Below are 27,514 nucleotides of genomic sequence, written 5' to 3'. Positions count from 1 at the left end.
AAGGGATTAAATACAAGTAGTGGAGTAAAAGGTAGCATAAAATGAAAATACTCAAGAAGGCACAAGTACCTCAGAATTGTAGATAAGTACCGCAGTTGAGTAAATGTATGGTTACTTCCCACCTCTGAATACAGCACTGTGGTAATACTCACGAGGTTGATACAAAACTTGCTAGCTTGGATAGCATCCGTTAGCTTCATTGTGAAAGCGGCAAACCCACTTAAGCTGAACTCATTTAGCTAACTTCCCCACTGCTATAAATGTTGAAGGCGGGAACAATTCGCCAAGACGATTGGTCGCAGATTGTTGCAGCTGATATTGACCAATCACCGGCTTGCATTCACAGTCTCCCCTAAAGGAGTGGGTTCCAGTCTCGCTTCTGCATGTCGTTGAATCAATGTGGAATAATTCTAATGTAAACCTGTAATACTCTTTCGCAGGTGTGTTCACTTAGTGTGCCGAATTACACTTAATTGATTGAGTTCTCACTCACTTAATTGTTAGGGTAGGACTATTTAACATCTTTATATTATTACAGGGCAGCTCCACTTAATATTATTATATAATGAAAATGTAAGGCTCTTTCAATAACATTTACTACTACAACTAATAATAACAACAACAATACTAATAGTAACAAAACAACAATTATATATTTTTCGTTTTATTGCAACAACAATAGTGCCAAAAATCGGACAGTTTGCCCGTTTACAATGACATCAGATAAAAATGTGAGAAATATAAAAACATCAAAGCAGTCACTTTTGACACAATAATGCTTAAACCTGAGGAGAACATTCTCTCACACCAAAGCCTCAACACAAAAAACAACCCTTCCCTCAGATATGGTACATTTCCCTTCCTTCACCTGCCAGTCTGTTATTAAGGGCAGAGGACTCATTAGATATATATTATTATTCTGCACAACAAGGACGATCTGGCAGGAGGTTACAGGTTTGAAGTCCCTCTAGGCAAAATGATAGGGTTACTGGACTTCAAAGAACTTAGAAATGGTAGTAACAGAAAAATATGACTTTTACTCTCATATTACTAGATAAACCTCCAGCTAGGTTACTTGGTAAAGAAAATGACAGATTGGTTGTCATTATCGTTGTCAGTGGGTCAAGTCTTATTGTACTGCAGTCTTAAATCAGGATGTGTGTGCTGGGAACATCAGAGCATGTTTAGGATTCCACACTGGAATACAGTTCACTATAGGAAATTGTGTCGGTTGAAATGTTGTTCTTAAAAAGGATGGGGTTTGACTGACCCTTTTTTCTCATATTGTACGCTGTATAATGTATAATTTATTGGCAAGATGATAAAGTAACAAGCTGCCTGCCTGAGGTATCATACTATAATGATGACTGGACAATAATTGATACTTCCTTTTCATAAATCAACCTCAACCAAGAAGCATTTTAACAGAGAGAATAACTGACACATTGTCAGTGACAAAAAAGTTAAAGAAAGGAATTTCATTTGCTTCTTGTGGGGAAGAAAGATGTATTTTTTTCCAGAGGGGATGAAAAAGGAAATGCCAAAGTGATAGTATATCAGTTTAGAATCAAGACCCTCTTGTAAAAACTGTGAAACATTATCTCACAGTGAACACCGATATAAATCACATTTATATTTATAACGCCATTTAATCTCAACTAATTTCTTCTAGTAGTGTATATCACCAATTTACAATGAAGCATGTGCATCTCAAAGCACTAAAACTGCACCAGACACGTGCACAGAAAAGCTGACCACTTACACCACAAGTAATCAATTCATAGACAGGTAAAGACATCCTGTGCAGGTACATTCACACCGGGGACAGCAGCAGTGTCTTTGCAGAGAATGCTGACTCATGATTGTGTGCTTACTGCAGAGGCAGTAAGCATTTGTGTGATCTTCAGTCTCACAAATGTAAAATTATACTTCCGTATTGAAGCACTGCTTTTGTTAGTAAAGGCATTTATTATTTAGCCAAGACACTGCTGCTGAGGCCTGATGGTGTGGCAGGCGGACAGACGCAGCACTGCATACAGGAGGAAGCAGGAAGGCACAGCAGCTGCTCCACTAACAGGAGAGGTGAGACACTACAGGAAATCCCTTTGTTTCAGTTGCAGCTTCTTTGCTTCTTTTACAGTCTCCTTTCAGACTAGTGGCAAGAAAACATTGCAACTTTTTTCCATGTGTTTCTGCAGATTTCTCCTAAATTACCAGAAGTGTTGCTTTAGATAATGCCTTGTTTAAATTGAAACAAAAACATGTCTTTATGTAGGTGATCATATGTAGAAGTTTTATGGTGATCATCTATTTGTTACACTATCCGCCTGTACTGTGATGCAAAATGGGGCGCTAGAAACCTACAATACTTATCTTAAAAAGCTGTTATTTCTAATGATCGGAGCCAGAAGTCAATCTTACATACACCAAATGTCACAATGTCATTCCTGTCTTCATTGTGAAGGTCCAAATGGATTATTTTATATACCGGGTTTACTGTATTTTCTGACATGAAGACATAATGTCACACTTCTGTTCCGGAAAAGGTATTGAAATTAGCACATGCTAAATAAGAAAATGCCTCATTTGCACATTTATAAAATAATAAATACCATTTGAAAAGTCAACCCTATTCACCTGTAGTGTCTCCCTTAAAAAAAGGCAGAAAGACACAATGGCTGAACACAAGGGCACTGCATACACACAATGTTAAACCAAACTCTAGTTCAGTGGTAGATCAATCTCAATCATCGCTTACGTTACCCAAACACTGCAAATAAACACATGATAACATCATCACAACATTCATAATGATGTTGTGACGCAATCGTGCAAAAATAAATCCAAAAGTTTATGAGATCCTTTAACATCATTCCCTTAAAAGACTAAAAACACTAGAAGAGACCTACTGTCAACAATCCCATTTGAAGACCAAAACCAACACACATCTTCCATAGAACACACACACACACACACACACACACACACACACACACACACACACACACACACACACACACACACACACACACACACACACACACACACACACACACACACACACACACACACACACACACACACACACACACACACACACACACACACACACACACACACACACACACACACACACACACACACACACACACACACACACAGGATTAATCCACCATTGAAAATAGTCCCTAACAAATGCACCATTTCCACCAGGATGATTTCTGTTTTCCAGAAACTACAGAGGCCAGCTTTTTAATGAAATAAGCAAGCCTTTAATGATGTCATCAGTAGGAAGCAATGGGCTGGAGGTTGATACAGGATGTTGACAATAGCAAAGATAAAGAATAACTCTAGCCTCTAAATTGCTCTTGAAAATCATCTCGAAACACAAGAAATCCAAGAGTCCTTACACATTAGGTAAAAGCACTTAACAACAGAAGGTAGAAAGACAGACAGGTAGATTTGTGATTCGGAAACGGGTATTTAAACCAAAATTAAAAAAGTAAGACAAAAGGTGGTGGTTTCCTTGGTCAGAAGTGTTCCCCTGTACACCTGCCACGGGGAGAGTGAAAAACAGTAACCATAGATACAACTCACTCTCAGTAACCCGACACTGCAACGCTAATCACAACCTCCATTACAATATGGACTTCGAACTGTTTTCGTTCAAAGATTGAAGCTGCAGCTTGAAGTTCCAATCAAACTGTGCATCAGCTGCAATACTGAACAGATCCCATAATCCTCCACTGAACATAAATCCGAGGCTTAGAGGAAGTAAGTAAGCTGCTTTTTAAAAGTCATCTCAAACGACATACAGCTTCATCGTATCAAAATACCAAGGAGCATATCATGATTATATATGAATATAATCTCACCGTCTCTAGTTAACCATGTGACTTTGACACTCAATACATATTCAGCATTTGTGCCACCCCCCCAATGATAATTTATCTGTTTAGAATCTTTATCTCCCAATTCCCCTATTAACTCCTGGCGTCATCCTAATCGTTGCCAGCGTGGCACCTTCTCCAGTCTGTTTGTCCACAAAAACAGACTTCACAAGCAGAACCTGCACCAAAGCCTTCTCCAGTGCAAAGCTTCCATTGGCGGTCATTGTTCTGCATCAGAGAGGTGGATATAAACATGATTACTTTGGATTTTCCTTTCAGAGCGAGTACACAGGTTTGGTGGCAGTGCTAGGACAGTTAGGTAAGCAGTAGGCAGTGGAGCAGGGAGCAGTGTGGGGCCCACAGTGAACCATGCCACTGTAGGCCGTAGAAACAACACAAACAGAACAACATATTTGAACACCCTGTTGAGATTCTCTAGTATCAGTAGCTTCACTGGTTGTGGAGTTTGTGCTCCTTGAAGGCAGAGCTATAGAAATACAGAGTAAGGCAAACTTGGTTTCAGGTAAATCCTTCCTTCTGAGCCATATTCACACCAAATGCTCCAGGGTCATTACATCCTCCCATTCTAAAACGTTGTGCAATTGCCATGGAGCTTTTAGTGCTAACATCGAGCGGACAGTTCCCCAAGCTATGTATGTCTATGGCTCTGCTCCACGGCAGCTAGATAGAGCGCAGGTTTCCAGAACAGATCAGTCCGGAGCAGCCGCAGGGAGGCGGGCTTTAATTCAGAGAAAGGCTTGTTATGGTGGTGATTTAGACTGAAAGCAGACAGATACCGTCAGAGCAGACAACACGAGGCCAGAGGGACCAGCGCCGCTAACAGGAAGTAGCTGACTCTGTAGAGGTGGAGTGGAGAGAAGGTCACCATGGCAATGGACATAGGGAGCGGGAGGCAGGATGTCAGAGGCAGGAGTTTACTGAAAGAGATGAAGAAAATAAAAGATACTGAATGTGGAATATTACAGCCATTGGAGGTCAAAAAACACAAAAACTAGAGCCGTGGGATGATGGTAAAATTCCAAGAACATATGTTTTTTTTCACTGACGGGTGCACCAGGCATCCCCTGTTTACTGGTAGTGAGTGCTTAGTGGTGTGATGAGGTGGATCTGTTTGCAAGATGTGGTGATGTAGCTCCCTGATAAGAGAAACACCCATTACCCCAAATGTTTCTTAAATGTGTGGCTTTTTTTTGTATTATTCAAGGACTCTAATTTGTTTAGGTTTATAGTGTCAGAGAATGAGAATCTAGGGGAATGTGTTGGTGACAAGGTGCTTACCTGTTGCTGAGTTTTAAAGTGTTGCAGTTTATAAGCAGCATGTACACAATAATGAGAGGCACCGAGAGCGGCCAGCAAGGGTCAGGGTCCAACTGGGTGGAATACCTGCAGAGGATCGCAACGCACGTTTGTTTTTCATTCACCATCTTCACATCCACAACATTGTATTAAACAAAAAGGTTTTGCTTTATGCAGTTGAGCATACGCTTGGTCTAAAAGTTACTGGAAAATTTCACTTGAATAAAGTGATATGCTATCAGCCATATTACCCAGCTAATTTGGAGCAAAGGACTGTTAAATAAACTTAAAACTAATGACATAATTGATGAAAGCAAAGCAGTACGTCGCTTGTTAGGAGAGTTCCGGTTTCAGATCACACGTCAGATTAGACACACAGCACCTCTGGAGCGGGTACAGTTCAACAGCTGCTCTCATTAAAAGGTGAGGGATCCAGTAATGAATGTGCCAATTTATGTCTGGAATTGTAGGGGAGTGTAGAAAGACTTCATCAGTTTTGTTTGGCGATGAGTGTGCTCTGAGTAAGGGCACAGGAAGTCATAGGGTGGGACGCACTACTTCAATTTGTTCATGTTGAAATGAGTATTTTTCTTAAACAGATACATAGCACTTAGCATTCAGTTGCAATTAGCAGACGTTCTCATAAACACACGTGGGGACCCCGCCAGCAGGCGCTGTGTCTCTCACATTCAGTTATATTACCTCAGGTTGCGGATCCAGTGGAGGAGTGAGGGTGCGATAAGCATGACAGGCAGCGTGAAGAGCGCCGACAGACAGAGATGAAGCTGTAGGTCGTCCCGCACCTCCTGTAGGGCGCATTCAGACAGCAGGGGGGCGCCATTACATTCTGTAGGCTGGCTCTGAGATTCTTCCTCCACCGAGCCGTTGTCCGCTTCTTTGTGCTTCCGGGGGGCCTGGAGAGATGAGAGGGAAACACTGAGACAACATCCAACTGTAATAGATGCTAAATCCTGCCTTCACATCCAAACCTCAAACTGCATCAAAGGGATCCTCTGCTGTTGGAAATCTTACCAGATTTAACATGTGACGCAAAGATCTCTCGGTCATCTGAAGCCTCAGCACCTGCACATGCAGAGAGAGGCAGTCGGGGGGCAGAGTCAATGTTGTGATTTATCTGGTTTAATTATCAATGCTGCTGTGTATAAAGACAGCTCGGTATGACCATGTGCTCAGACTCACTCTGTAGAGATGGAGCAGAAAGGCAGCAAAGATAGACAAAGCCCCACAGGACAGCCCCCCCATAACAGTCAGACACAGAATGATGAGGAGCAGGGTCCGCGGTCGCACAGTGCTACAGTCTCTGGAGACGGATGGTCTGCATAGGAAAGGAGGTTTACACTTATTAGGCTTGGATATGAATCAGGATTTTTGACTAAATATTTTTAAAAGGCCAACATTTGCGAGAAACCTCCACTCCAACAGCAACGACATACACCAGACGTTTGGTTTGGTCATATATCATTTATTGCTTGGTTTATAAAACATTCCTTAAAAGATAAAAAGGAAAGAAATGAAAAAGTTGTTGGATACTCACAGCGTAATTCTGATTTATGGAGACTAACTCTAATAAGTGAACATAATGAACCAAGAATTTTAAATGTGGCTTCATCTGATGTTTACAGTTTCAGAAATGCATGCCTGTTAGCTCATATTTAATATGATAATGCACATTTCTAAATAGTGGAAAAACAAAACCTTAAATATGGCAAAATAAATGGAATGGATAAACACACTCCTGATTAAGCTTGAAATACAGATCAGATACACAACGCCAGGCAAGAAAGATACGTACTGGAATGCTTACAGACCGTCCACATAGTTTGAATGTCCAACCCTACCTGTGCAGTGGAGCCAGTATGAGAGAGATCAGCCTCACGATGAGACGCAGCAGGGCACTGCCCCAGTACGCCACGGCGGCCCCCCAGATGTAAAACAGAGGGGACAGGAGGTGGGGCCATTCTTCAACTGGTACCCCATCCTCATGGAATGTCATGTCAGGTGTGGCTGAGGGGAGGGCATCCATCGGGGGGAGGTAGAGTACTGACCACACCTCTTGAAACCAGCTACAGCTGGGGGGAGGGAGGAGAAGCAAGAACACAAATCATGGGGGGTTTCATCAAATTTTACAAAGTGAAAGAAATTAAAGATTGGAAAAAGTTAGTGAGTGTACCTTGAGTTATTAATATTTTTGTAAAAAACAAAACCAAAATGATGCTTAAATTCAGTGGTAGGAAGTAAATAAGTAGATTGACTTAATCACTGTACAATTTTGAGATACTTTCTTGAGAATTTCAATGTTTTGCTACTTAGTACTTCTACTCCACTACAGTTCAGAGGTAAACAGTGTACTTTTACTCCACTACATGTATTTAATCCCTTTAGTTACTTTACAGATCTGGATTAATGATGGTAAATATAATCAGCCCTTAAATCAGACTTTAGTTCACCTGCAGTAAATCCAGCAGCTACCCTGCAGTATACAAAGCCATTCAAACTAGCTGCACCTTTACCAGCTCTGAGAACACTTTAATGATCAATCATTATAAAACATATCAGAGATATTATTCTGAAATGGACCAATCAAACAATGACTACTTTTACTGTCGCTACTTTAAGTACATTTAGATGAGAGTACTTTCTACTTTACTGGAGGAACATTTAGAATACAGGACTTTTACTGTGACAGAGTATTCCTACACTCTGGTACTTCTACTTTACTCAAGTACAAGATCTGAGTACTTCTACTTTACTCAAGTACAAGATCTGAGTACTTCTACTTTACTCAAGTACAAGATCTGAGTACTTCTACTTTACTCAAGTACAAGATCTGAGTACTTCTACTTTACTCAAGTACAAGATCTGAGTACTTCTACTTTACTCAAGTACAAGATCTGAGTACTTCTACTTTTACTCAAGTACAAGATCTGAGTACTTCTACTTTTACTCAAGTACAAGATCTGAGTACTTCTACTTTACTCAAGTACAAGATCTGAGTACTTCTACTTTACTCAAGTACAAGATCTGAGTACTTCTACTTTACTCAAGTACAAGATCTGAGTACTTCTACTTTACTCAAGTACAAGATCTGAGTACTTCTACTTTTACTCAAGTACAAGATCTGAGTACTTCTACTTTTACTAAAGTACAAGACCTGAGTACTTCTACTTTTACTCAAGTACAAGATCTGAGTACTTCTACTTTACTCAAGTACAAGATCTGAGTACTTCTACTTTACTCAAGTACAAGATCTGAGTACTTCTACTTTACTCAAGTACAAGATCTGAGTACTTCTACTTTACTCAAATACAAGATCTGAGTACTTCTACTTTTACTCAAGTACAAGATCTGAGTACTTCTACTTTTACTCAAGTACAAGATCTGAGTACTTCTACTTTACTCAAGTACAAGATCTGAGTACTTCTACTTTACTCAAGTACACGATCTGAGTACTTCTACTTTTACTCAAGTACAAGACCTGAGTACTTCTACTTTAACTCAAGTACAAGATCTGAGTACTTCTACTTTTACTCAAGTACAAGATCTGAGTACTTCTACTTTACTCAAGTACAAGACCTGAGTACTTCTACTTTTACTCAAGTACAAGACCTGAGTACTTCTACTTTTACTCAAGTACAAGATCTGAGTACTTCTACTTTAACTCAAGTACAAGATCTGAGTACTTCTACTTTTACTGGAGGAACATTTAGAATACTTTTACTGTGACAGAGTATTCCTACACTCTGGTACTTCTACTTTACCCAAGTACAAGATCTGAGTACTTCTACTTTAACTCAAGTACAAGATCTGAGTACTTCTACTTTTACTCAAGTACAAGACCTGAGTACTTCTACTTTTACTCAAGAACCAGACCTGAGTACTTCTACTTTTACTCAAGTACAAGATCTGAGTACTTCTACTTTAACTCAAGTACAAAATCTGAGTACTTCTACTTTAACTCAAGAACAAGATCTGAGTACTTCTACTTTAACTCAAGAACAAGATCTGAGTACTTCTACTTTTACTCAAGTACAAGATCTGAGTACTTCTACTTTACTCAAGTACAAGACCTGAGTACTTCTACTTTTACTCAAGTACAAGACCTGAGTACTTCTACTTTTACTCAAGTACAAGATCTGAGTACTTCTCGCACCTCCGCTTAAATTCTTCTTCCAGAGCCTCACCTCAGTAACATGTGCAGAATATAAATGGGCAGATTGACTTGATGGGGCTGCAGGCCTTTGCCCACCACCTGGCTCATGTCTGCAGAGCGCTTAGACTTAAGGATGGAGCACAGCTGCCCCCTACAGGCCAGGAGGAGGGTAACAGCTGTGTACACAGGCACCATCGGACCACAGAACCGCAGTATCTGCAAAATAAGAAAGGTCAGATCAGACCTGGGGGAACAATAAGTGTAGAAGTGGTTTACAAGAAACAGTGGTTTACCTGTCCCAACACCCGGGGTAATGAAGTCCTTACTGACACCTAAGGGGAGAACCATATATTTCACATCATGTTCTAGCCTTCTTATTGATGAATAAAGAACATATTTGCCATGATGAATCAGTAATCGAGTACTTCCCACGCCTGAGGAGTATTACCTTATATTGGCAGTTGGGGGAAGTGTGGAGCTGAAGGACGACACCTGAGGTGTTGTCTGGACGACTTGTGTGGAGCATCCCTGAGATCTCAGTCACTGATGGCACACTGGCAGACAGACAACATTGAGTGTCAGAGTCAGAGAATATGACGTGTGAGTGCAGAAGAAAGGAGAGCTCAGAAACACACTGACCTGACGCTGGTTAAAGAGTCCTCTCGAAACCACGGGACATTTATTCTGTACACGTTGGGCAGTCTATCTGCAGGCACATGTACAATGGTTACATTACACTTGAAGATGGGCCAATGTGTCTGCCTATCATCACAACAAGAACGTACCTTTGTGTACTTTGCACTGGCTGGCAACATTAATCCTTAGAGCCTGATAGACCTGAAGACACAGAGGGGTTTAGAATGCAGGGAGACAGTGAGAGCAGCGAGTATCAGGGAACAGATCTACCTGGTGGAAGTACTGCAGCTGGATGATATGAAGCAGTCCGGAGGAGTTGATAGAAACATCGCTGGCAGTCAAACCTGGAACAACCAACAGTTACTGAAAGAAATGTGTCTTTTTTTCTCGTCTGAGTTTAAGAACATCTGCATCAGTAGACGACGGGTTCCATTTCTAAATCTGCTTCCATTTAATCCATATTTCGAGATTTTTGTATAGTCAATTTGAAAAAGCAAAAAAACCAGTACATGGAAATTAATCTAGAAACATTACCCACCAAAGGACAGGACATGTGGTGCTGGGACGGACAGAGTCTGAGAGTCTTGTCTCTGCCACTCGCACTCCACTGTAAACTGTGGACGGGACACACTTTGTTAGGACATTTCTATGCTGTAAACTAACATTAGTCATAATTTAAAAGTCCTCATAGTATGAATGTACCTGTTTGCCATTGAGGTTGGAGGCTGAAACAACCAGATGAGTAGCTGAAGACAAGTCGCTGAGACTCAGAACGAGGACCTGGGGAGGATAACAGATAGCCATGACTAACCAACAACGGCTCAGACTGGAGGGTGTCTCTTCAGAGGAGAGTTACCTTGTAGGACGGCAGGAGCTCACTTCCTGCGGACAGATCCACTGCATGCACACTGTCAAATATAAAGAGCAAAAATCAATCATCTTAGAAACATCCTCTGCTGTAATATAACCACAAATGACATCATATGTTCGTTGTTATAAAGAGCAGAAAAAGGAGGAGAGTAAAACAATCCAGATGCTGATGGAGAATATTCAGTAGGAGAGAGATGACACTATTATCAGACTCTCACCATTTAGAACCGTTAACACAGCCGTACACCCAGCTACTCATCTCCTGTTGGACAACAACAACAATCAGAAGAATTAGTACAGCTTACTTTGGAAGCCCATGCCTACAAATGCATTTTAAAAAGACATATTCAGTAAAGCATGAACAAGAGTAATGTATAAAAGACCATACCTGGCTGTAACAGAAAGAAGACGAGATGACACCATAGCCCCGTGATGAAAAATGGGCTTGTAAGTTATTAAAATGACAAAATCTCTATAAACCTATAATATTTCACAATACTAAGTGCTTATTTTAGATACTTAGCCATTGTTTTGCAACACTTATTCATTTTTTGGGCGAAGCCAGTCATTGTTTTATGATAGTAAGTCTTTAGAGGGGATAATGAGTGAGTCACACACAGAGGGCAGCATTAGCCCAGCGCTGCTAGCTCACCAGGTTGTTACTCCGGCAGTAGAAATGGCTGTAGGCTTTCCTGCGGCTCGACAGGGCGAACAGGAAGTATTTGACCTGTCCTTCCTGTAGACACAGGGCAACAATGAAGACAACTTTTTACTTTTCTGTGGTATCAGGGCTTTGTTTTCTCATATACAGCTCCTGAAAAAACTCTTGATCTCTACATGTGTGGCAGCCATTCCAGTGTCTGTTGAATTCCAACCCAGAGAATTGTTGTCAGTACTTTATAGAATACAATAAAATTATAATCTAACCCAAACATACCTATAAATAGTGAAACCAGAGAAACTGATAATGAATTGGTCTTTTAAAAGAGCTGTATATATAAATAACCCATTTATTTGATACAAAGTGTGATACCTTTGGAGTGCTGTAAGCCAGACGCAGTGTGTTAACTTCACTCCATGCTTCAGGAAAATCTGGAAAAGGAAGCACAAAAGACACGGATATAAGTGATTCATGAATAATGCCCAATCTTCAATCATTCCCTTTTCTTTATAGAGCAAAAGAAAAATCCTGTATACAGAGATATGGTTCTAAAAGCACAGGGACATGAATGTGATGTAAACACCAGACTTCTGAAGAGGACTGGCACAATGTCTCCGTTTACTCGGCTCTCCAGGGTGAGGTGTGTCCCTCTAACCTGAGATGGAGACGGAGGTTTCTTGAGTTTCTTCCAGCGTCCGGACAGGGTGTCTGATGAAGTGATGGTTCAGGACAGCCATTTTCTTCTCTGGCTTTACTGAGAACTAATAAGAACAAACACGTGAGCTGGGAGAAAGATGGCATGATCTTGCAAAGCACACTGATCAAAATTAAATGAAATGTGTCTGGCAGGACACTGTCTTTCTATGACATCACTTAGCATAAGTCTTTACAGAAAGAAACATTTTTGAAACGTGTATTAGGGTTCCTATGCTGACCTGTCTGGTTTCAGGATCGATGAGGTCGAATAATGCCCTGACGGTAGCTAGAACGAGCTCTTTGCACCTGGAACACAAGGGCATATATACTGAGATGGATAATCTGCATACTATTTGAATATAGTTCTTAAGAAATGCGGAGTCCAGCAAAACACAAGGTCACGCCTTTTACCAAACGATGGACAGGTGGTCAGTGGACACCCAAGTCCTTGGAACTGCAGTTGCCTTGACAAAAACAAGATGACATGAAACATCAAAAGTGGATCAGGATTAAAAACAGTATTTTGGTTATTGCCTGCCAAGGGCTCACAAGGCAGAACATACAACCTCTGAAGCAGGAACTAAATATAGACCCAGTCACTTCACCTTAAGATCCTAACTCATCACTTTAAAATACTCACTCATTAATGAGAGAGATTGTCGGTATAATTACTTATTGTAAATGCTTTCATCACAAGGCTCTTTTTTCTTTCACAGCCAGATATGGAAGTCTATGTATTACTTATGCTTTATCATACTCCTGTATGTGTCTTTTATCATGACATCTCAACAAGGGCTAGTGGAAAAGGGTTAGGACGACAAGATCAGGTGATATTACTAATGTCATTCTTCCAAAATTAAGACATTTTTCAAAAACAAGGTGAATTTTCGAAAAATGTGTAAGGTTTTGACATCTGTTATGGAATTAATCTGTAGATTCCAGAGATCAAAATGAGACCAAACTTTTCTATGGATGTTCATTAAAGGCAAACTGTTTTTAGCCTTTTGCTACTTAAGCAGTTAAGAGTAGTGAGGACTCAGCTGTCACTGACGGTGTAATAAAACACTTTTAAAAAATATATATTTAATCAGAGGCTGTTTTAATTCTGTTGTGCAAAACTGATTTTCTCCACCGGCACACTGGCACAGTGATCTCAGGCTAGATTTTGGTGAAATCTTTAACTAGGACTTAGCAGGCCGGATCTCAGAATCTCCATAACCGGAGTCTGCCCTCACAGCGCTGCCGTCTCAACGCCTGCTTGTGGCAATGATGAGAGCAGCTTGTGCTGACTCATCCTCACAAACCCCTGAAAAACATCACATGTTTTACTGGACATTACAACTTGAGATAAAGTCAAGTTGAATAAAGATTTAAATTTGTCGGACTTCGACAGATTTCCTGGTCTGATGAATAGCGGCTCTGCTCCGGTCAGACAGAACCAATGATCTCATTATAACAGCACTCACCACCAGTGACAACTTATTGGGGTCTCCTGGGGGACCAGGTAGGGATGTGAGGCCGGAGCGGACCTGGTAGTCACGGTAACCACCCCCAACAGACAAAACTGTGACGTTCCTGAGCTTTTTCGCCTGGTTCACCCACTTCTGTCTCACTGCAGAGTAGAAATCTACAGAGAGCAGGGGCAGAGACACATTCTCCTGGTTTATATATTTCAGACAACACAAATGATATTTCAATATTGTGCCTGAGCGTCTCCTCACCCAGCAGGTAGGGGTCCAGGGCCAGCACTGGAGCCAGGTGGGGGGAGGCCTGTGTGATGATGAGGCTGACCAGATTGGTGTTGAAGCGGGGCAGGGTGAACAGCGCCCGTGCCACCACCCCCCCCATGGAGTGACCAACGAGCACCACACTCTGAGGGGGGCTCTTCAGGTGCTGGCAGGCAGAAAAAAGGAGAATACTGAGTGTTGAAACTCTGGGTTTACATTTACTACAATCACTCTACTAAAGCTCTGGGTCTAGGCTTGTTTAATTAATAGTAGTGTTGGAAAGGCTCAGTATTTCCATTTGATAGAGCATGTGTAGGGTTAGACAACAAATATATAAATATATATACATATATACATACAGCTTTGGAAAAAATTAAGAGACCACTCTAAATGTTTCTTAAAGGTCTCCTATTATGCTCTTTTATGGCATATATTACAGGTCTCAAATATATATAAAAAAACATGTCTCTGAGTTGTTTTGCTCAAAATACCAAACAGATCATGCATTTTAGCATGTCCGCTGTCCATCTGTTTCAGCCCCGTTTTCTAAAGTGCTGATTCTGTGACTGTAGCTTTACATTTGAGCTGAGCTGCTGCTGACCACGCCCCTTTGGAGCGTCATGCTCTCTATCTGAAGAGAGAAGTTTCTAACGGAGAGACTCAGCTAAACGCTGCCGTGATTAAACGCTATATTATGTCCAAACCACATCCAGCATTATTTCTGAAACACTTCTCAGTGTTTACCACTAGAACAGAGACATTATATGTATTATATACAACAACTCTAAGTCCCTCCTGCAGACATCCTACCACACACACACACACACACACACACACACACACAGAGGTGCTACGGAGGGGATTCAGCTCGTGACTGTATATGGGGGACGATAAATTGGGACGTGTCACTGAACAGGACGTTGCCAGGAGTTCAATGTAAAGCCAGTCCACATTTCAGATATGACATCATAGCCGCAGCAAATCTGGATCAGCTCGTTTGTACCCCCGTTTTTAGAGATGTGGGTAAGGAGGAAAATAGAGAGGGTTGTATTTTGTGACACTTTGTGAGTCTCCTTACACACCGGGGACACATATTTATGTATAAAAGAGATCAAAAAGTGCATTTAGCATAATAGGGGACCTTTAAATCTCAATCTCTACATGTATGGCAGCATGTCCAGTGTGTGTTGAATTTCAACACAGAGAAATGTTGTCAGTAGAAGAAAGAAATACCAATAAATAGTAAAACAAGATAAAAGGATAAGGCTGAAGTGGTCTCTTAATTGGTTCCGGGGCTGAATTTATATTTCTTATCATCCTCTTGGATTAAGGTGTGACCTTTGTTTCTCTGAAGCTTCACACAGGTGTGTTTTCTGGCTAATGCTCCTTTTATTTGACATTATGCCATGTTTTTTTTTACTACTGTGATATGTGCTAGTCAGATGGGTTAATTATAAAGTTTAAATGTAGAGTGTGATGGAAGGCGATACGTCCCCCTCACACTCAGCACTCCCCCAGCAGCCCGGTCTGTCACTGAGTAACCCTGTGTGAGCAGTAGATGATATTTGAGGCCTGACCTTGTATAGCCTGAGGATGGCTTTAATGCTCTCGTGCAGGAAGTGTGTCTGCCTTAACAAACTGCCGCCGTAAAGGGCCACCAGCTCCTCGTTGAAGTCCACAGTGAACACGTTGAAGTGAAGACCTCCCTCCATGTTCTCAGCCTTCCTCAAGGCCACGGAGCCTAGGGAGCGAGCTTTCAAGAGAAGAACACATTGATGGGGTCAAGCGCTGATATCAGGCCTGGAGTTTTACAGACATGTTGAGAAGTGAAGTCATGCAGCTTCAAGTCAAGTAATCATCACCCTATGCTCAGCTTAAACGGGAGAGTCTTTCCTATTACCTGTACAGCTTGTATTGGCAACTTTTTTGTTCCAATATATCCATTTGCCATTAATACACAGGTGAGGTTTACAGAGATCCATACGCAGACACATAACAGATGATTTCCAGTCGTTGGATGCAGTTTGGTTTGATGATTATTTCAGAGTTTGTACAATACAAAGGTTGAATCTTCCAGTGAGTGTTTGTAGCTGTTTGTAGCTGTTAGCATCTGCCGCATCTGGTTAGAACAGTATGCTCTTACTCTTCCTGAGACCTGTCTCTTTCAGGTCACCCATGACCCTATTTATACACCCTGTGCAGCTAAGCCCCGACACTAAGTGTTCAAAATAATATCGCAACATAAATATCTAAATAATAATTGACATGCCAAAAATACGCATAAATATAATATTATATCGTATACTGCCTTATCCTCTATATTTATATTGTGTATTCGATAGAGATAATGATAGTATTTGTATATATTTACAGTTTATGTTTATTTAACATAAACTGTAAATATATACAATATAAGACTAATTTACTTCTAACAAAAGATGAACTGTTACTACTTATACATGTGCTGTTTCAAATGGAAATGTAACGAGTGAGAGAATGAAATGTGCAGATGAATGATTTAGGCTTATTGAAAGGGTTTATTGCTACTCTACCAACAGACATGCTGCAATGATTGTTATATACTCATTACTTCTTTATTAAGTTTTAATGATTGATTATTGAAGAGTCAACACTTCCTCAGATCCTCAGAGCCTGGTGTGACCCAAATAGGAAACTCCCTCTTTACTGCTGATAGGGCTCATTAATTACTCATGGTGAGGACTGCTCCCCTGTATGAAGGACCAGCTACAACTTGACCTCACTGAACACTGGAGCTCCATCACGCAGTTTCACTGCTGGACTTAGGAAGCATATCAAACCGACAGCTGTTGTTAAGAACACATTGGCTCTAAGACGCCTAATGTTAGGCAGAAACGTTGAAGAACAGAGAGACATGGACCAGCATCACAAACAGCAGAATGTGTTTGTATTCACACAAATAAAAGCGGGGGTGTTCGCCTCCTACACACAACTGATAGCAAGAACACAGGCCACCACCATCTCTAAAAGATTCCCCTCACTGAGAGCATACCTCAGCTATCATGCAGACAAAAGATTATCTCAACACAAGTTGATGGTTTAGATCCCCGAGAGGTATCCATTTGAGGGTCCGAGATAAATTACCTTTTTAAAAAAATACAATGAATTTATAATGTTCTCATTGTCAAATAAAGTGATGAAAAGAGCAACATGACAATGCGTCAGTCCATGGTCTTAAGGCGTTCCTACCCTGTGTTCCTCACAGCAGTCTTTTGGTGCCCTGCTGCGCTTGAAACAGGAAGAACTGGTTCTTAATCGGGCACTAGCTCTGAACCGGCCTTGGAACTGGTTTGGTGGGAAAGGTGTATAATGCCAAAGTACCTAAACTGGCAATACATCATGGAGGGAGTTTTGATGCACAAAGTAATGGCTGCAGAATAATGACAGTATCTATCTTACCAAAGTCTCTGTTGAGCAGCTATTTAGGAAACAAATGCAGTGTCCTGTGCTCTGAGAAAAAGACACAAATTATCCAACGATTCTTTTAGGAAACACAAAGGTGGAAAGGTTATCTATACTGCTTTAAAATGATAAAATAACTTTATCAAAACAAACCAGAGAAACCAGAGCAACCAGATGGGGGAGACAGAGGGGATGACATGTGGCAAATGGTCTCAGGCCGGATCTGAACCTGGGTCCTCTGTATGGGGACCAAACCCCAGTATATGGCTGCCAGCTCTACCAACTGAGCAATACGACAGCCTACAAACAACTTTTGAGTAATGGTTGTAAAAGCCAGTTTTTGATGATGCTTTGATTCCAAATACCACAAACCTGGTATAACTGTAACATCCACTGTCTCTGCAAAAGGAAAAGCTTGTGTGCAAACATCGTGACGGACAATGCAGTGTGCATGCCAGACAGTGTCACCAACATAAAGCATGAAGCTCAGGTCCTGGAACAGCCTCTGCACAGACACTGACTCAGCATAAATTAACTCCTTCCTGTGCATCTGAAAGTCTTTGCTCTCCAAAGCCAAAACACCTGCTTGTTTGCTCCCTCTCGTTGACATTTTTGTTTCCTGCTCTCACCTTGTTTGTAGCTGCCTGCATTTCCTGGCAGGAAGAGCACAGGGGCCCCGGTGAGTTTGAGCGCTCTGGTCTCCTGGGCGTACACACCCTCACCGTACAGGTAGAGCCCGTACGCTGGGTACAGTCTAGCCACGCGGCGAGGCAGAGACACACGCTGTGAACACAACACACACATACACACACAAAATCACACAGAGCAGGAGGTGAAGTCCCACACAGCAAACTCTGTGCATTAACCTTTGTCATCACGCAGCAGTCCCCCTGTAAGGCCGACTACAGACAGCACACAGAAACCTCCCTGCTGCGCTGTCCACCTGCAGAGTCGAAATTCTGGATTTATGTGAGTACTAATGTAACATGTCAGGTATAGCTGACCCTTTGTGTGTACAAGACATGTTCATACTTTCATTATTATAGTATAAAGTAGTTTGTTTGGTACAGATACGGTGTACAAGTGTGAGACTATATCTGGGGCTGGGCAATATTGATTGCATTTTTGGACAGATAAAGTTGATAAGGGGGGACAACTGAAGGAGAGAATTGATCTCCAACAATTTTGATAATCTACAGTATAAATCATTTTATTGCAAAATCGCACCAACATTGTTTTCCAGCCTATAGTGTATCATATAAGAAGGTCCACTTACTGCTTTATCATTCCATCATTGAACATCCAGTATTTGGGGGTTTTAACTGAACCGAACAAAACAAGAATCTTGAAGATATGTATGTGGAGCATGAGCAATACATTTTCTGAATGTTTTTCCTAAATTAAAGTTAAAATTAATGATTTCAGATTTAGTTTTTCACACTGATGTCAGAGCAATCTTTGGTGTTCACCTCAGCCTGAGGGTTTTTATTTAAACATATTTACTAAATATGTATTACCTGTCCTTTCTGCCCTGTCATCATCACAAGCAGCGAACAAATGACAGCTAGCCCTGAATCAATGTCTACAATGTATTTTCCTCTCTTACTACAAAAAGCCTACAGTCCTGAGTGGAGTAAAGTGAATGAGTATAGCTTACTTTGTCCCAGCTGTGCTGCATATCTGGACAGATGAACACATTGTGCAAAAAGCAGAAGAAAGATTGCATTACATGCCATTGCATTACTAACATTACCTATAGTTGTCCTCACCTGACCTGTAGCCTGTTTGAAGCTTAAAGGCTCAGAGTCCAGGATCAGCAGCTGATTTATAACATGGCAAATTGTGGCTAATCCAAATCCCCAACAAACTTCTGAGCAACCATGCCGGTCTCTGCAACATTTAGCTTTCTATTTTATTTGACATGTATATAATATCTCTGCATTACTTACTATTATTAATATTATTATTGGTCCTGCAACATAATCGTGCACTATTTTATTACTACTCTGTTTGTTCTTGCACTATTTTTATTGCTTTTTTAAATGTGTTTTATTGTTTTATGTCTAGGAGCCTGGGAATTAATATTTCCATTCCCTTATCTAGCTACTGTGCAAATGACAATAAAGTCTTTGAATCCTGAATAGTCTGTGCGTGTGTGTGTGTGTGTGTGTGTGTGTGTGTGTGTGTGTGTGTGTGTGTGTGTGTGTGTGTGTGTGTGTGTGTGTGTAAACCATTGAGCAAATAGAAAGCATCACATCACTAAACCTGGCTTTACACTTGTTCTGCTAGGTAACGTTAGCATGTTTCAGGAAATAGCTTAAAGAAGCTCTACGGTAATCTTTTATTCTGTCTGTCCAGGTCCAAACACAATTTTGGCGGTATTGACATACAATTATTTAGCAAGCTAGGGTATATTTAGCCGTTGCCGGGGATAAGGCACACTTTGCTACTAGCTAATGTAGAGGTAACGTAATGCTTGGTGTGGGGGGAGATAATAATTGGCTGGCTACTCACCCGGTACTCCGGGTATTCAAACATGTAGGTCATGCTGCATCTGTTCTCCTCGAAGCCAGTCAGCAACTCTCGCAGGCCGACCGCCAGAAGCCCCAGAGCAAACCCGTAGAAGGCCACAGTGGCGAGTTTCATGGTTCAGTTGTGCCTCTGGGTTCCAGATACTACAGGTGTTTCACCTCCATCTTTCCACTTCCATTCTGTGGACTCCTCCTCGCCGTGTAAGACACCACAACAGGCTGTCAGGCTCACCGGCTCAACCTCACAACAGGAACCACACACTACAGAAACGCTAGTGATTGGCAGGTTTTTCGGCCAATGGGAGGAGAGAACTGTGAAAATAGACCAATGGAAGAGCAGACAGCGAGTGACACAATTACACACAAGGAATTGTTAAGTTTAGCTGCTAAAGTTGATTTCTTTTATGGTATTTTTTTTGTCATTTTTACTTTTCTTTTAATATTTTTATTATATCACATTCATTTGTTTACTGTCAACATATTTATACAATAAGCAGTATTTTATTCCACTGAATTTCACTTTTTGTTTGTTTTCTTTTTACTTTTTGCGACTAAAAGAGATGTATTTGCTATAACTATGATTTGGCTATTGTGCATTTGCTAATCATTACTTATAATCTTCTACATTTTTGCCAAACCATTGCTTTTTAAAAAAAACTACCAATAAAAATACCATTTACTTTAATTCTTCAAACAACAAAAAATAGCGAGGACTGGTGCTGTGCTCTGTGACATCAGACTCTCTCGATTTATAGAAGATGTTTGTTTTAATGCAAGACGAGTTTAAAATGTGATATTAATAAACTGCACATTCTTCATTTCTTACATCTTTAATAAAACAATCAAAGGTCTGCTGCAGCTGCATCAAGCTGCCTTAATCTTTGCAAATACATGTATAAACAAGGTTCATATACTTGTACATGTACATGCATATACAGTGGGGCAAAAAAGTATTTAGTCAGCCACCAATTGTGCAAGTTCTCCCATTTAAAAAGATGAGAGAGGCCTGTAATTTTTATCATAGGTATACCTCAACTATGAGAGACAGAATGAGAAAAAAAAAAATCCAGGAAATCACATTGTAGGATTTTTAAAGAATTTATTTTCAAATTATTGAGGAAAATAAGTATTTGGTCAATAACAAAAGTTCATCTCAATACTTTGTTATATACCCTTTGTTGGCAATGACAGAGGTCAAACGTTTTCTGTAAGTCTTCACAAGGTTTTCACACACTGTTGCTGGTATTTTGGCCCATTCCTCCATGCAGATCTCCTCTAAAGCAGTGATGTTTTGGGGCTGTCGCTGGGCAACACGGACTTTCAACTCCCTCCAAAGATTTTCTATGCGGTTGAGATCTGGAGACTGGCAAGGCCACTCCAGGACCTTGAAATGCTTCTTACGAAGCCACTCCTTCGTTGCCCTGGCGGTGTGTTTGGGATCATTGTCATGCTGAAAGACCCAGCCACGCTTCATCTTCAGTGCCCTTGCTGATGGAAGGAGGTTTTCACTCAAAATCTCACGATACATGGCCCCATTCATTCTTTCCTTTACACGGATCAGTCGTCCTGGTCCCTTTGCAGAAAAACAGCCCCAGAGCATGATGTTTCCACCCCCATGCTTCACAGTAGGTATGGTGTTATTTGGATGCAACTCTGCATTCTTTCTCCTCCAAACACGACGAGTTGAGTTTTTACCAAAAAGTTCTATTTTGGTTTCATCTGACCATATGACATTCTCCCAATCCTCTTCTGGATCATCCAAATGCCCTCTAGCAAACTTCAGACGGGCCTGGACATGTACTGGCATAAGCAGGGGGACACGTCTGGAACTGCAGGATTTAAGTCCCTGGCGGCGTAGTGTGTTACTGATGGTAGCCTCTGTTACTTTGGTCCCAGCTCTCTGCAGGTCATTCACTAGGTCCCCCCGTGTGGTTCTGGGATTTTTGCTCACCGTTCTTGTGATCATTTTGACCCCACGGGGTGAGATCTTGCGTGGAGCCCCAGATCGAGGGAGATTAGCAGTGGTCTTGTATGTCTTCCATTTTCTAATAATTGCTCCCACAGTTGATTTCTTCACACCAAGCTGCTTACCTATTGCAGATTCAGTTTTCCCAGCCTGGTGCAGGTCTACAATTTTGTCTCTGGTCTCCTTTGACAGCTCTTTGGTCTTGGCCATAGTGGAGTTTGGAGTATGACTGTTTGAGGTTGTGGACAGGTGTCTTTTATACTGATAACGAGTTCAAAAATGTGCCATTAATACAGGTAACGAGTGGAGGACAGAGGAGCCTCTTAAAGAAGAAGTTACAGGTCTGTGAGAGCCAGAAATCTTGCTTGTTTGTAGGTGACCAAATACTTATTTTACAGAGGAATTTACCAATTAATTCATTAAAAATTCTACAATGTGATTTCCTGGATTTTTTTTTCTCATTGTCTCTCATAGTTGAAGTGTACCTATGATAAAAATTACAGGCCTCTCTCATCTTTTTAAATGGAAGAACTTGCACAATTGGTGGCTGACTAAATACTTTTTTGCCCCACTGTACATGTACTTCAGAATTAGGGGACTGCAATGGTTGTGTGGAAGAAAAGAAAGCTTTTTTTTATGGAAACAAATCTCCAAAAATAGAACACAAGATGAGAATTCCCAAGAACAAGCCCGTCCATATGATGACATCATAGTTTAAATTTAATAAGTATACGTACATCTGGCCACACTCTTAAATATACAAAACCTTCCAAAACACCATGTTCAAGAAAAGTTCTGATGTTAATGGGGGGGGGGGGTGATGATGAAGGAAAACAATAGAAACATGTTCAACTGCAGGTGGTTTTGCACAGTATCTACAACCAGAGACGGGTTGCTATGTGTCTTCTATACAGTGAGCAGTGTCTCACTCCAACTTTGTCCTGGTGCTTTCCTCTGACCCCCCTGTGAGGAGTGGCATCATGATTTGCGCTGTGCGATTAAAAAATAAAAACTCATTTTGAAAGCAAATACTGAGGGGGTTTCATGTCTTCAATCAGCACCTCTGCGTCAAATCAAAAGCATCTTAATCCAAAAGCTTGGAGTGCTCTATCCTCGTAATAGTCCAGGCTGGAGCCACTCCCTTAGTGAACTCCCTTTGGAATCTGTCAGAGAGAGAGAGCAGAAATAAAAGTCACTGAGAGAATTTAAATATATTTGTAGGTAGTTACACTCTGGGCAGGACTCACTCATAGTGTGCAGTCAGGAGTCTCTTAGTTTCTGGTTCTCCCTCTCCAAGCGCCACCTCGAACACCCGCGTTCCCTCCATGGTGTCGTCAGGGATACGTGCGCTTGTCAGATACCAGAAACGCATCAGAATGCTGACAAATTTTCGCCCTGGAAAAAAAGGATGTATACTGATGATCAAAGACGGTGATATGTATGTTCAGGTATGCTGAGATGATTGTTAGGTTCATTTGTGATTTGTGATATTGGGCAATATAAATAACAGTTCCTTATTACACTCTTTATAAAGAGTAATAAAGTTACTCAGTTAATAGAGCTGTACAGAATGGCTTTTTTTCACCTTCAAAGCTTTCATTGAGTTTGAATGTCTGCAATCATAAAATATAAAGTTCCGCCTCAACAAAAGGCTTTTTTATCATTCTTTCTAGAATGAAGCACAATATTTGCTCAGACAAAACATGTTGTGAACTTTGGAGATTATTGCATCTTTTTTGTTTCAATAAAGGTTTCTGGTAAGGTTAAATTCACACAAGTCTGAAGCCATCCCACCCAGCCACCACTGGAATTGAAATTAAAATAATAATACTATATAATAATAATAACTATATTATATAATAACTATATAATTATATAATATTAATAACTATAACTATATAATATTATATTATATAATAACTATATAATATAATATAATACTAGTAAGTCCAAACCAGGGGTGTCCAAACTACAGCCCGGGGGCCAAATGCGGCCCGTGGCCCACTTTTAATTGGCCCTCAGCAAATGCTCAAAGTATAATGGAATATGTCCACACCTGAAACTTGTGCTTTTCCTATATTGTACTTCTTAAATATGTACAAATAATATATACCACAGTATTCATGTGTTTACAAGAGTCAATTAAAGTTGAAAAATGTTTCAAACAAATCATAGCCCAATAACTTACTTACATAACAAGCTTGAAATAAACCCATCATATTTCTCCCTTATTATAAGCAATCTGAGACTTCTGTTTTAAGGAATGAGCTGCCAGCTAAATAAATGAACCCCTATGGAGAGCTGAGATGTTTCTTAAAGCATATTCATGTATCAAGAATAATTGAACTACATTTGATTAACTTTGCTAACTTATAACTCAACTTATAAGGCAATATACCTCACCTCTAGTGAGGGCCCACACCTTCGTATGTTTTTCTGTATGTGGCCCTCAGGGAAAAAAGTTTGGACATATAGATATATTATCTATATCTGCAATTTTGCAGAAATATCAGCTTTAGACACAATGTAAAAGACATGTGAAAATAAAATAAAATCATTAGAATGTTGAAAAAAGGCAAGTTTTAAACCCTTCAATACAGCCCTACCAATTAATATATACACAATTAGCAAAGACACCAGAACATTGTTCACATCTAAAAAATAAGTTTGGCTTTTGTCTGTATTTTTCTCTCAACAAATTCAATACAAACACCAACATCTAAAAAATAAACAAAGTATCAGTCCGTCACTTAATCCCATCAGACCTCCTGACATCAAGGACAGGTGTTCCTGCTGAGGATTATCATCTTTAAAAAGAAGCCTCACAGATTTTCCAGAACAGCTGACATTTCTAACAAATTCTAAAAAAAGGACTCAATGTGAATCTGTTGGGGACTTCTGTGGATTAATCCACATGGTGCTGTGGTGAGTAGTTCCAGCAGCAGGACAGTGTATGCTAGATTAAATCAGAATAACTTATAGGGAGTGTGTTCATTAAGAACATGTCACCCAGAGCTCATTGACGAGATGGATCTATTGACACAGAGAAAAAGGATAAATCCGTTTACACACACACAATACTTGTTTAAAAAATAAATTCATTGTTGGTTTTAAGGGACAAGTTGACAAGAAGAAGGAACAGAACAGACAGCCCTCTGCCGTATGCTTTCAAAATAAACTGAGAAGTAGACTTGATGCTGACCATCATCATCATAGTAGATCCCCACATCTCCAGGAGTGGTGTACATGATCTCCTCCAGCTCAACAGACAGCGCCTTCTTATAGTTTGATGGCAGCAGGTTCAACTTTTGCTCCAGCTTCCCAATCAGCTGCAGACACAGAAAATTAGATAGGAATACTGCAATTCTATCCTTTGATGCAGGAAAATGTGTCTGATTATGTTGTGTTTGGCAGTGATAAATGTTTGTGTGATCAATCTTTTTATTTTCAATTCAAATCATTTTTTTGTTAATCTTACCTTCAACCCTTCATAACAACCCACATCTGAGCATTTCCGAAACTATGACAGCAGTTTCAAGCCCGACAGAAACAAGAAAATGCCCTCCCCACGGCCAGAAAAAGTTATTATATTGACCAATAAGTGATCAATATTTGAGCTGCATGATAATGTACAGGATCCTAACATCATGCATACTACCCTCACACCACCTAATGTACAAAGGAAATAGCTGCAGCTGCAGAAAATGAGAAACAATTAGGGACTGGGGTGATATTAAACATTATAACTCACACCATTATCACTCATATTTAGATTCATGCAAGTACACACAGTAAAGGTGCAGGCATATAGTACACAAATACATGTAGTACAGAAGAGTGTATCACACTCGGACACTGAGTAAGTAAAGGATCAGGATGTTTGAGACTCACGTCTTTAGCCACCAGTCCTTCCAGAGCGTCCAGCTGACACTTGGCCAGCAGTCTGGAAACATGTGAGAAGGCCTGCAAGAGTAAACAAAGACAATTATGAAACAAAAAGATGCTGAAAAACAGATTCATGCCTTTACTTTTTCAGCCCATTCAAAACACCAGAGCTCTGTGATCATCTGCTTTCTGAGGCCTTGAAAAACAGCCGTAATTATTACACAAATAAATATATAAAATCTATATCTGCAATTATTATTTTATTTTACTTTTATTATCATCATGTGCGGGTTTTATATTTATAAGCACGTTTTTATTATACTTATTATTAAATGGTCATTTGGTAAGTTTTATTTTATTATTTCTATTCAAGTTTTTGTTTTTTATTTTAAGTCTTTTAAAATGTGAAAAACTAGGTTCATTTATGTTGCTTATTGTAAAGCACTTCAAACTATGTATTTTATGCACAGGTAGGAGAAACACCCGAGTGTAGGAATACTCTGTTACAAGTAAAAGCCAAAGTACAAAAGTACTAGCTTCAAAATGTAGGCCTACTTAAAGTAGCGACAGTAAAAGTAGAAGTACCAGAGTGTAGGAATACTCTGTCACAGTAAAAGTCCTGCATTCTAAATGTTCCTCCAGTGAAAGTAGAAAGTACTCAGATCTTGTACTTGAGTAAAGTAGAAGTACTCAGATCTTGTACTTGAGTAAAGTAGAAGTACCAGAGTGTAGGAATACTCTGTCACAGTAAAAGTCCTGCATTCTAAATGTTCCTCCAGTGAAAGTAGAAAGTACTCTCATCAAAATGTACTTAAAGTAGCGACAGTAAAAGTAGTCATTGTTTGATTGGTCCATTTCAGAATAATATCTCTGATATGTTTTATAATTATTGATCATTAAAGTGTTCTCAGAGCTGGTAAAGGTGCAGCTAGTTTGAATGGCTTTGTATACTGCAGGGTAGCTGCTGGATTTACTGCAGGTGAACTAAAGTCTGATTTAAGGGCTGATTATATTTACCATCATTAATCCAGATCTGTAAAGTAACTAAAAATTTAGAGGAGTAAAAGTACACAATTTACCTCTGAATTGTAGTGGGGTACAAGTACTGTAGCAACAAATGGAACTTCAGAAGTACAGTACTTGAGTAAATGTACTTAGTTACTTTACACCACTGTTTGAATGAAAGCACCCTCTGCACTTTAGCAGCTTCTGTTCGGGTGTACACACCTGCTGGGCTCCCTCTGTGAACTCTTCGATCCTGAACTCTTTATCAAAGTACGCGCGGATCAGGAAGTAGTATACTCGGGTGCGGACCCAGATGAAGGGGTTCGGGATGCCGAACACCACCACCTTCTGGTTCTGCTGCCCGCCGGGAGCCGAGCTGTACGGCCGCAGCGCAGGGACTGCAGCCGGGGCGGGAGGAGGGGGTAGCCGCGTTCTCCCGGACCGGGTCAGGACGCGACCCTCATTTAAAAACAGACGAGTAAAGCTTAGTGTTGATGAAACCCTGTGACACCCTCTCAACACGGGCAGCGCCATCTTTGTTCCCTCGGAAGCCTTGTTGTCCGTGCAATTGCATCTTCCGGCGAGGAACAAATATCCAATATTAAAACATACAGACGATAATAACAACAACATTCCTATAATGTCTTACGATTTTCACTATTCGCAGAACACCCTGGTTTAAGTATATATAATGTGATATTGTTTGGTTTTGGAGTCA

At 40.5% G+C, this 27,514-nt stretch overlaps 2 protein-coding genes across 2 annotated transcripts; both read right to left on the bottom strand.

Moving 5' to 3' along the window:
• Nucleotides 1–648: 648 nt before the first annotated feature.
• pgap1 (post-GPI attachment to proteins inositol deacylase 1) lies at nt 649–20,156 on the bottom strand. The gene is made up of 26 exons (XM_063887865.1): nt 19,924–20,156; nt 18,039–18,192; nt 15,546–15,721; nt 13,963–14,134; nt 13,708–13,868; nt 12,653–12,705; nt 12,481–12,547; nt 12,201–12,306; nt 11,918–11,976; nt 11,537–11,620; nt 11,103–11,146; nt 10,871–10,922; nt 10,717–10,794; nt 10,553–10,628; nt 10,285–10,358; nt 10,164–10,215; nt 10,018–10,084; nt 9,827–9,932; nt 9,672–9,710; nt 9,410–9,594; nt 7,067–7,297; nt 6,408–6,543; nt 6,240–6,290; nt 5,910–6,121; nt 5,190–5,294; nt 649–4,828 (listed from the first exon to the last, which is right to left on the bottom strand). Exons 1-26 carry the CDS (start codon nt 20,053–20,055, stop codon nt 4,690–4,692), a joined length of 2,811 nt encoding a protein of 936 aa, XP_063743935.1. The 5' UTR covers nt 20,056–20,156; the 3' UTR covers nt 649–4,689.
• Nucleotides 20,157–22,603: 2,447 nt separating this feature from the next.
• maip1 (matrix AAA peptidase interacting protein 1) lies at nt 22,604–27,371 on the bottom strand. Its single transcript, XM_063888255.1, has 5 exons — nt 27,019–27,371; nt 25,798–25,869; nt 25,109–25,235; nt 23,154–23,301; nt 22,604–23,069 (listed from the first exon to the last, which is right to left on the bottom strand). Exons 1-5 carry the CDS (start codon nt 27,328–27,330, stop codon nt 22,991–22,993), a joined length of 738 nt encoding a protein of 245 aa, XP_063744325.1. The 5' UTR covers nt 27,331–27,371; the 3' UTR covers nt 22,604–22,990.
• Between the last annotated feature and the right edge of the window lie 143 nt (nt 27,372–27,514).

This window comes from Eleginops maclovinus, chromosome 7, assembly GCF_036324505.1.
Source record: "Eleginops maclovinus isolate JMC-PN-2008 ecotype Puerto Natales chromosome 7, JC_Emac_rtc_rv5, whole genome shotgun sequence".
NCBI lineage: Eukaryota > Metazoa > Chordata > Actinopteri > Perciformes > Eleginopidae > Eleginops > Eleginops maclovinus.
Note: the sequence above shows the minus strand (reverse complement) of the source record. Positions and strands in the feature narration are given on the sequence as shown.